At 34.9% G+C, this 11,835-nt stretch overlaps 1 protein-coding gene across 3 annotated transcripts in view; it reads right to left on the bottom strand.

The window, feature by feature from the left end:
- Nucleotides 1-555: 555 nt before the first annotated feature.
- LOC149794017 (integrator complex subunit 10-like) overlaps nt 556-11,835 on the bottom strand; it is a 65,033-nt gene continuing 53,753 nt past the window's right edge. For all 3 annotated transcript variants that reach the window (XM_089967959.1, XM_089967956.1, XM_089967958.1), the window contains 7 exons: nt 11,476-11,558; nt 10,075-10,140; nt 8,315-8,368; nt 6,887-7,072; nt 5,556-5,718; nt 4,519-4,615; nt 556-808 (listed from right to left, as the gene is read on the bottom strand). In XM_089967959.1, coding sequence (XP_089824085.1) covers nt 652-808; nt 4,519-4,615; nt 5,556-5,718; nt 6,887-7,072; nt 8,315-8,368; nt 10,075-10,140; nt 11,476-11,558 — 806 coding nt within the window. In that variant the 3' untranslated portion in view covers nt 556-651. The remainder of the gene's footprint in view (nt 809-4,518; nt 4,616-5,555; nt 5,719-6,886; nt 7,073-8,314; nt 8,369-10,074; nt 10,141-11,475; nt 11,559-11,835) is intronic.

Genomic DNA, 11,835 nt, shown 5'->3' with positions numbered 1-11,835 from the left:
ACATTAAGTTAAAAATTTGTTGTTGTTGTTGTTATTGTTCTAGGGTTTAACGCCATTTTTCAGCACAAGATAGGCTATACATGTCGGCCAGTATAACTGGTGGAGGAAGAACCCTGGAAAATCCAGGGAAGAACCACCGACCCATGAGAAGCTACTGGCAGGCTTTCCCACATACCCACGCTAGCTGAGCCTTGGACTCGAACCCACGCAGACAGAGGTGAGATGGCAGTGATCCAGAACGGTGAACGCTTTAGACCACTCGGCCACTCGGGGCCCCGTTAAAACTTTGAATTAACACAGGATAATTTACGATACAAAAGATACAAATTCCAATTATTATGAAGTTTCAGAATTACTTCTATGCTTAGCATATTTTGTATACAGAGAGTGTTTCATAATATTAATGGCAAACAAAGATGCAGTATTTCTGACAAGCTTGATGAAAACTGAGTTCAGCTAGTTTCAAGTTTCTATTTGAATTGTATCTAAATAATGAACATAATGTATTGTAGAAGAGATCATCCTTTGGTGTGATAAAAAAGAACAACAAAAACCTTTAGGACTGACATATTTTTAATGCAGACAAAGAGTCATCAACAGAACAATGCAAACTAACTCTCATTCTCTCCCTCTCATTCTCGCTCTCTCTCTTTACATGAGATTTTCAAGTAATGAGTTCTTCTCCTCAGTCAGAAACAATCGAATGACTTTTTCCACTGACTCATCACTTCTTCTGACTTGTTTCTCCATAGTGACCCTGAAATCTTCTTTCACTCCTTTGTTGACACCTCTGGTCACTGTTCTCTGTCTGCAAAACAGAAAATAGACTCAAAGTAGTCATTGAGTCTGTTCAGGTACCTGGCCACTGGATAAGCTATAAATTGTAACCCCATTGTTTCAACTGATAGATGGTTGCTAGTGGAGCCTGGATTGCTGAAGGAACAAGCGGTGGTCTGGCAATATGATTTGACAAAATGGATGGATCCCTACAGAAGGCTGAAAATGATGGAACAGTCAGCTGGTTTGCAGTCTGACTTATTATCACAACCGATGTCAGTTCAAAAGAGGCAATGGATAGCCAGTTCATAGACCAGTTAAATAAATCCCAATAACAGACATTATAAGACGGAATGGTCAGCCAGTTCATAGACCAACTCGTAACAAGCCGCCTACAGTCAATAGTAGCAATGGATGGTCAGTCAGCAAGCTCATGACATAGTTGGTTGATATGGGTGTGGTTAGGGGACAGAAAGTTCTGGCAAGGTGGCAAGGTCAGCAGAAATGCCCATACACTAAAACAGCAGCATGGGGGGTGGGGTAAGCCCACTGAGTTGCCAAAAAAGGGACCAACTTCTCTTGTCATGCCCGTATAAGTATTTAGGAAAATTAAAAACCACTGTAATAGGATAATCTGAAGGATAAGTTAATGAAAATTAAAGGTAAAACACTATGTTTGCCTTAATTACAAAGAAATGAAATTAAATTAGGGAACCTGATAGTAAGACACAAACAGACAAAACAAACAGGTAGCATATATACTGTCATCATCATGGCTTGAGAGTGGGGGGTGGGGATACATGTGAATGAAAATGCAGATTATGATCAATGTCAATTGCTAGCAGTTTTAAAAAAATGTACTATCTTATAATAGCATAGGCTTATGTTAAGTAGCGGTTTCACACTTGAAACTTATCAGAGTTGGCTTTCATTTGTCTGCAGTGAAATACTCAATCAGAATGTTGGAATGTGTTTCTTCAAGTTTGTCAATCAGTGTTAAAGTCCAGTAAAGAAAAGGACACAGTTTTATCATCAGCACAGTTATATAAAGAGCCATATTTAATAAAATAAAAGATATAATTGACAGAAACATAAAGAGTAAAGGTTCCAGGATTAATCCCTGAGGAATCCCGTTTTGGATTTCTGTCCATCTACTCAAGGCACCCTACATCTTAACTAGCATCTTTCAATTTGACAGATAGCTTAGCTAGAATTGGTGCCCCAGAATATAACAGTTTAACAGTAATTTGATCTCTCCCAAGCCTTTTTAGGAAATTAAACTTATCATTTTATGCACTTCTCATCACTAAACTTGTTTAAAGTCAATAAGTGTATCCATATTACTACTGTCCCTAATAGCCTTGATATTCTGATGTGTTAAAGGATCACAAGGAACATCTTTTCCATTGTCTAATACCGTATTTATATTTTAAAAATTATTAAATATTTCACATATTTCCATGGTATTATTGACAATTTTTGTACCTTTAACAAGAATGACCCTGTCTTGACTGTTGAAACATTAGAAAAATGTCTTTACAAAAGACCATAAGTTCCAAGATTTATTGCCCCACATACACATCTCTCTAAACCATATGCTCGAGACTTTTCCTTTATTAAATTTGTTTACCAAATTTCTCTGAATTCTATAGTCTTCGCAGACTTTGCATGATCAGTACTGAGTGTATTTTTGCAAACATGCCTAGCATATATAATTTTAATTAGTTCTCTGTTCACAGAAGGTAATGGTTTTTTATATGTATCAGTATCTTTTATTGGAGTATGTTTGTCCATAATATTTTACAGAACTATTTCAAAGTTAACACAGTTGATACTTATACTCTAATTCTTTCACCCTACATGATGGGATATCATAACAAATAAATGACATAATCCCATGACCAAAAATACAATACTTATACTCTAATTCTTTCAACCTACATGATGGGATATCTTAACAAATAAATGACATAATCCCATGACCAAAAATACAATACTTATACTCTAATTCTTTCACCCTACATGATGGGATATCATAACAAATAAATGACATAATCTCATGACCAAAAATACAATACTTATACTCTAATTCTTTCACCCTACATGACGGGATATCATAACAAATAAATGACATAATCCCATGACCAAAAATACAATACTTATACTCTAGTTCTTTCACCCTACATAATGGGATATCATAACAAATAAATGACATAATCCCATGACCAAAAATACAATACTTACACTCTAATTCTTTCAACCTACATGATGGGATATCATAACAAATAAATGACATAATCCCATGACCAAAAATACAATCACAACCTTTGCAGACAGATGGGTGAAAAGTCCAGAGAAATCCAATGGATTTTGGGAGGTATGTCTGTAAGTTGTAACTTGTACCACGTGAAAGATTAAACTGATGAACATCTGTATATGGGTATCCATCCAGCAATGATGGGAAAGATAATTATAAGTTACTCCCCATAAATACCATTTTTAATACCTAATATACTATACATTGATGGTAAAGCCAAATTTTGCTGGGGGGCTGAAATTTTAATGTCCGGACAGTTAATTCCTTAACATTAATGTTATCAAAGAAATGTATTCTATAGAACATTATATTTTGCATAAGTGTACTTATAAAATGCACATCATTTTGTAAATATTTTATGTCATAATGAAACACCTACAGCCACAGCTACGTATAAATGTCAATTTTCAAGAAGTTAGATACTTGAATACATCATAGCCAATCATTCTTAATTTGATCCACCTGTGTATAACACAGATCTAACAGAAAACAGTATAGACCCGGATCAGGGTCCAACCTCTTCAAATTAATGTATAACACAGATCTAACAGAAAACAGTATAGAGCCGGATCAGGGTCCAACCTCTTCAAATTAATGTATAACACAGATCTAACAGAAAACAGTATAGACCCCGATCAGGGTCCAACCTCTTCAAATTAATGTATAACACAGATCTAACAGAAAACAGTATAGACCCGGATCAGGGTCCAACCTCTTCAATTAAATTAACAGTAGAATTAACAGCATGCAGTCTGATATGTCAGCTCATCATACAATTGTAGGGACTGTTCCGACAGCCTAAGTGGTTACAGCATCCACCTTGCATGCGAGAGGTCACAGTTTTAAACCCCGTCCAATTCGTATCAGCTGGTACATGCAGCTGCCTCGCTTGGCACTCAACATTAAGAGGATAGCTTTTGTGATGGTCTGGCTGGTGTCAGGATAATGTGACCGGTAAGGACAAGATGCTACATGTCTGCAGCATGATACTCCAGTGATAGACATTACTATAAACTGCCACACTGCAGACATCACAGCATTATGATGGAATTTTTTTAAAGCTACATTACAAATCCAAATCACACATTTACAACTGTTGGCTTGAATCTAAAGTGTTATGTTATACATGTTCAATACAGTACATTGCTTACAAGAAAACCCCTGTGGTCTGACGTGCTCAGAATACATGCAAATGCACCCTCACCCCCATTAAATATGACTACCCCTTGTGAACTTACACATCATCTCAATGATGAAGTAAATTTTTATGCTATTGTTCTGCTTATAAAATTCCTAACTTCCATTAGACCAGCTATTTGACACAGAAGGGCATTTCCAATAAACTGAGATCCATTGTGGTAAATAGTACTGTTACTGAATTAGAGATCTGATGAGCAAATCTACCAAGTTTTGCAGTCACTTACTGTGCTATAGCTTTGGCACTGACAGGAAGTATGTCCAAATTCACCTTTCCCCCATCTGGAGTCTGGATGAATGCGAACTCTTCCAATATATCAATATCTATGCCACAGTTAAAGAAACAAGGTTTTTTTCCTTCAAAAATAGCTTAAGACAGATAACCCATGATGAGTAACATATCTACCATAGAAATTGATGACATTTAAATATCAACATATCATTCCAAGAGTCTAAGCTTTTTAAACTACAATAGTGTCACAAAATTTCACACCTCACATGTTTTCTTTAGATAATCAGTAAAACAATATAATTATTTGTTGTCCTCTAATATTTAGTACACAGAACAATCATCTTATTATATAATCTGCAACAAGTATTCATAATACAAAATCCTTCCATTTAGATTATTCAAAAAAACACTGCTAAGTCATATAATAAAGAGGACCAATTTCTTCAAAAATGGAGCTCAGTCATGAATAAGTAACTTGTATAAGAATCATTTTCTTCTTGCAATTGGGATTTTTAGGAAAACAGGAAGTAAATATCACCAAGTCTACCACCCAGACACTGTATACATGTGTTTATGTATCCCAATTGTGTATCTGAAGAGATTGCATGCTATATGAATATGTGCATGTGTGCAAGTTTTATTTTCTTTTTAAGAACATTATATTTAAAGTTCCTAGATTATCTGATAACCAGAAATGTTTGATTATATGGTGGTCTTGGAATGGTGTTCCCCAACACAGTGGTCAGTCTATTATCAGTCTAATTAAAAAAAAGACAAAAGATCTACACAACAGAAAACAGTATTAATCTGTACAACTTGTTGTTGGACTCAACTTGCAAGAAAGTATATACAGTATTAAAGTCTGAGTCAATACAATCTTCCTGAAACCATGTGAAATCTTCTGATATAATTTTGTAAATCTCCTGATCTGGCTTCTCTGAAATGTCCCATATATGGTCCCAACATGGTCCCAAATGTCCCATATATGGTTCCAACATGGTCCCAAATATGGTTCCAACAGGTAAAGGATACTGATGACATAATTAAAAAATGAATTGTAGGTAAAATGTCCCTGCTTCTGAATTTTCTTGACGGCTTGCATGAACAACCCTTCATGTCTAGGCCAGCTATACTGCATTAGAACTATCATGTGCCCAACAGCATTGTCTGTCGATCGCAAACTGAATGCCTTTTCCTGAAATGAGAGAGAAGATACCAGCTACCCTAATAGTGATCATCTTGCCTTCCTGTATAAAGGTTAACCTGTTTTTAATCAGTCTCTTCTTAAGATCCAGAAAAATGAACTTACATTATAATGACCCAATAAACTGGTCAGATGTTTCTCAAAAAGAGAAGGTCAAGTTTCCAGAATGTTTTATATGGGAATTACTTCACTTGTGATTACAAAGACTGAATGCACTTTTCAATAATTAAATAATGCTGAATGAGATGAATGACACACTGATTAAAAATGGGCCAAAGAATGTTTTGCTACATGACTGTTATCTAGATTAATATCCTTTTCTCAGACAGGTCTGAACCCCGGCCAAGTCATACCAAAGACTTAAATGGTACTAGAAGCTGCCTCGCTTGGCACTCAGCATTAAGAGGTTAGTGTTAGGCTGGTAGGCCTGATGTCAGGATAATGTGACTGGGTGGGACATGATGCTCCATGTCCACAGCATGATGCTGGACATCACTATAAACTGCCACACTGCAGACATTGTAGTGATACGAATGAAATGTTTTTAAAGTTACATTAAAACTCCAAATCACAAACATAAACACTCTTTAGGACAGAAATAACAAGAAATATTACAAGGCAAAGCTGTAATGACTGATGCATCCCAATCTAACTCAAAGTAACTGATTACACAATTATGTAGTTTCATCAAATAAAATCTGAATTTCTGTCATGTGATTTTGTATAACCTTACACTTGTCTTCACTTCAAATAAAATGTCTGAAACTCATCAAATAATTGTTAGCTTTCCATGGAAATTTCTCAACTATTTTCATCGATTTCATTTGGAATGAGCACTAATATAAGATCATCTATTACATCAAACACACAAGATCTGCATTGGTATCACACTCCACGTTCACTATGTTTATAACTTAATGTTGAAAGTATATTTTTTTGTGAAATGTCATTTTTCATATTCTAAAACAATAGTATTAATTCTTGTAAGAGAATGATTCTAAGCCTTTTTTGTAAAAAGAAAAATACCCATTGTATCGACTTCACAGTCCTTCATATTCACTTCAAGAAAGGACATTAAAATTATAAATTATTTTAAAATGAATATTACTTCCAAAAAATTTCATGGTGACCAACTATGTTTCATCGTAATGTATTTTACCTTGAAACATGATAATAATAGCTGTATGCAGAAAGGAAGGATTTCTGCCTCAGTACACGAAATGAACACTAGATGGCGCCCTAATGTCTTGACAAACATGGTAGATGATGCATCGTTACTTGCTTCTACAGAATGTGATGTCTCCGGAAGACTTTGTATTACGTCCAGTATTAATTCACAAGCACGCTGCAAAAAGAAATGTAAATCAGACCTCATATTTCAACAGTTCTGAAAAACAAATATGTAATTCATTTTAAAACTGTAAAATTGATACACTTTCTGAAGTATGTCTGTCACTTACATTAAGCAATCTAAGAAAAGGGCTTATATTTTGATTGCCCTACAGGAATCTGGCAGTACTGTTTGTGATATTAAAGGCTTCTAGACCTGGAATGTAAATAAGATTTACAAATTCAAAATGTTCGAATTAGGCCCCTGATATGAAGTTCTAAATAAATTTACGATATTGACCTTTGGTAAGCAAAAAGTGAAACAAAAGCAAGGATAATCCAAACAATTCTATTGTTTGGGATAATCTGTACAAATCTATTTCTAGGAATATCCTTATATTTCTATTGATGTACTTTAATTCAGAGTGAAAATACACATAAAAGTAAACAAAATTTAGGACCTTAGACTACAGTTCCAAATTTGAGAATATGTGCCTTGGCCACATGACTGGATAAGAAGATTTCTACCTACCCCATGGAGACTAGGCCCTATTTCATAACAGAGACACTGCTGTCCATAGCTCCACCATTAAAGTATCTGTACTCACTTGGCATCCTAAAGGGAGTTAATTTGTGCAGTCAGCATGGATTCCTGGGTCTTTCCTTACTCTACTATGGCCCTGCTCCTGGAGTAATAACCTGAAGACTACTGAGTTTCTTAGCCATGGTAGCTGTATTGACTCAGTGGTTAAGACAACGAACTCACTAACAGAAAGTTCTAGGTTCAATTCCCACCATCTGATTAGCCTAGACAATATTTCCCAATTTTTTTTTTAAAAAGCAGGTCATGAGTTTCTTTGTTCTTAATAATTAAATATGGAAGTATTTTAGGGGAACAGTATGTTGTTTGTTTGTTAATTAAAAATGAAAAATACAAAATTTAAATTTCAGATAATTTGCAAGTAAAGGCACTGAATACATGAAATACCATAAAATATTGCATAATAAGTTGGTAGAAGAGTAAGGTCTTCTTTGAATAGTTAAAAACTAATGTAACACAGTGGAAGTTTACTTGCTTCACATTATGTCTGGTTTCGATGCCATGTATATATTGTGGAAAATTCAGGATGGTTTCCACCTGGCCATCTGGTTTTCTTAGCCATGAAGACCATCTAATTCCCAAAAAGTATTCATTGTGTAAGTTACTGGTACATATACAATAAACAATATCAGTTAAAAATCTTAAACCAATACTTACTGAATAATTGTTCATGCAGTAGAAGAATGAGGCCAACTGTAAGGAGTTCCTGAACTGAAACACAGTATATGCAAAATCTGATTTGTAGACAAAGAGAAAGAAAATACTGTATATGGTCAGGGCTATTCCATTTAGGCATACATGGTATTCAGGGATGGCACTTTAAAAAAAATATATGCTATGGTGCTCAGATTACCCCCAGAGTTCATATGAAAACAACATACAATTCTAAACTGCAACTATGGGTGATTATTCTATATTAAAAGTACTTTCCTTGGTCCCATGAATATTTTACTGAAACAACCCACACATACAAGTTAAAATCTACTGCTAACAAAATGCACACCCAGATTTGTCATTGCATAATGTCCAAGCAGATCTGGGTCCATGCAATTTCTTAGGACTGAACAGTAGAACAAACAACACAGACCCTCATCAGCTGGCACATTATGCAATGACAGATCAGGTTCTATGTTGTTTCCAGAGGGACTCAACTTATAAGAGAATATCTATGGTAACCATGGACATTTTATAGTTATATTTTTGAAATTATGATACATGAAAAATTGTACCCATATACATAACATATCATTGTGAGACAAAAGCTCTCTTGACCAAGTTCACACCACTATCTCATCACATGACCAAGTTGACACCACTCTCATCACATGGCCTAGTTCCCACCACTATCTCATCACATTACCTAGTTCACACCACTATCTCATCACATGACCTAGTTCACACCACTATCTCATCACATGACCTAGTTCGCACCACTATCTCATCACATTACCTAGTTCACACCACTATCTCATCACATTACCTAGTTCACACCACTATCTCATCACATGACCTAGTTTACACTATTATCTCAAGTCACCCAATATAGTTCATACTACTATCTCAAATCACTTAAAAATCCCTAGTCTAGTTATCATATGACCCATATCACAATCCAATCAAGTATAGTAAGTAATTCTCCATATTATTTAACATCTTGACCCAAACCAAGTTCAACAGAGCCAAAAATAATGGACTGGAGGTGGGAGTTATATAATCAACTTTGGGTTTCAACCAGTTTCTACATGTATATGATTTGAATATTATAGTTCATTCAGCTCAGCAATGCTAATGATATCCAATTCTGTAGCTCAGAGAACTTTCACATGCGTGCCTCAAAATGTGGATGAAATTACCTAATTAGTTTCATGCACAAATGATATCAGCACTATTTGTATCAACATACAGAGCAACACCATTTATTCAATACATACTGAAAAGACTGCTTTGAGTACATGTAATCCACCCTGTGGGTCATGGTTGTGTGTATTAGATAAATCATACCACAAACAGACATTAATTAGAAATTTTAAACCAATTAATGAAAATCTGGTGATGCTCATGTCTTTTACCTCTTCCACATTACAGCTCCAATGGCCACTCAGTCCTGCATCAAAAATGGAATCTTCCATGACAACTGATTACCTGCATATATCAAATGAGTGGCATTGTTCAGAATGCCAAAACCACAAAACTAATTAGATAACTATAACATTTATAGACACTGATACTTAGCTGCAGATGCAAATATTATTTACACTAAATGAACTAGAGTGTGCTTACACACACTAATCACGGTTCAATAATATCATTCACACAAGCCTACGTATCAACTCGATATGGACATGAATCTGGCCTAAACTATTGTACATAAATAACTGCAAGAATAATTTATTTTCTGGGCAGGTAGTTATATGTACCTGAGGTTTGTTTTTTGACCCAAGAGAGTAGCTCTGAAGATGACGGATAGCTTCTTGATAAGACCCCTGAAATGAATACAGAATAACATTTTGAATTAACCTACTCTACCCACACATCATTAAAACTTTAACTTATTCTAAACTCCAGTGACCCTATATCCCTAACAAGATGTATGTTTTTAAATAATATCTGTTACAGCTTTCAAGTCTGAGGTTCCTAAATCCTAGTGACTGTCACAATATTACAAAAAAAAAGTAAAATAGTCAAAAAAGAAAATATTTATCATTGAATTTTCATGAAATTTTCAGTACATAGTTAATATAAATTAAAATCAGTGAACTGTAAATAGATACATTCTGTTTGTAACTCTAATCCTACGATAACAAGTTGGTGCACTATTTCTCTTTTGGCAACTATTCTTAATAAGATACAACAAGCATAATGCAAATCATCGCCCTCACAGAATAAAAGTGTCATGCATTTACTGGTACAAGAGAAAATGTTCTATTGCATAGGAATTAAATTTTCTAAGCACCAGAATTTTATGTTATAAATATTTTATTACATGGTCATAAATGTGTTATTACACACCGAGATAATACCACGAAAGGCCATTAAAAATGCAAACTCTGTAATGTTGTTTGACAAACAAAATCTCAAACTTGTGTTCCTCTGCCATTATTATGAAACTTATTAAGTCAATACAATATGCCACTAGCTGTATTTATCAACATGTTTCATACATTTCAAATATCTATTAACACATTAACCCCTGGAGCCTTTTGTCATTTTCGCCTGAAAATCGAGTAGGAAACACATTTTGAAAAGCTATTTCTGAACAGACTCGAAAACACCAAATCCCTGGTTATCTTTCAATAACATACTGTCTATTTTTGCTAGAAACATCATTTTTCATTGGCTATTTGACTCGCACAGAGCAGAAGGGTAAAAGTTGGATTTTTTTATTTTTTTTTGCTAAACGGAGCCATTATTTTTGCATGGAGACCACTCTTTATTCCAAATGCCCATCTTATCCTACTTTTTGCAAAGGCTCATCTGTCTGTTTGCCGTTCATACCGGTTTGCCTTATATCTGAGACCAAAAAGTCTCAAATCCAGACACAAAATCGGATTCCGACCACGGTCAAATTTTGGGTAGAAAAATGTCGGGTCCAAAAAAGGAGTTTTTTTTATCTGTATTTTGTAGTGCAACTAGATATTCAGATTATTTGGTATCATTGTAGAGCTACATCTGTCTACCTTTCTATAATACCACCCACTTTAGTGTATCATGCATGACCATGATGCTACAGAGCTCAGCAGCAGGCTACTACCTCCTGCCCCGTTAAGTCGTTGCTAGGGGTTAATGTGTTATAGGTTATTGCAGGATCATACATTAACCTGATAAAGAAACATGTCTGTCTGAAAATGTCCCATCCAACTCCATGTCTCCATTCTCCAGTTCTGGCATAAACTTATGAAATCTGAAAATTAAGATGAAAATAATAAAGTTAGGGCTATTAAATTTGTATGCATGTTAAATGAACTTATATTTTGTACTAAACAAGACGTAATCACTAATAACATTTGTCCTCACTACAAAGTTGTTGTCCACTCAGACTGCATTACAAATGAACCTAATTTGAAGAGGTATGCTCAGCAAAAGTTTATCTTTCTTCCATTTACGATTATTTCTTTCATTTAAACCAGGTAAATGTTGTGAGAGAATTCCTGACATACTTGGGTTAATGCTTGTGTCAA

Source organism: Sinohyriopsis cumingii, chromosome 8 (genome assembly GCF_028554795.1).
Source record: "Sinohyriopsis cumingii isolate HCF-2022 chromosome 8, ASM2855479v2, whole genome shotgun sequence".
In the NCBI taxonomy this organism is placed as follows: Eukaryota; Metazoa; Mollusca; class Bivalvia; order Unionida; family Unionidae; genus Sinohyriopsis; species Sinohyriopsis cumingii.
This window is presented reverse-complemented; position numbering and strand designations above follow the sequence as displayed.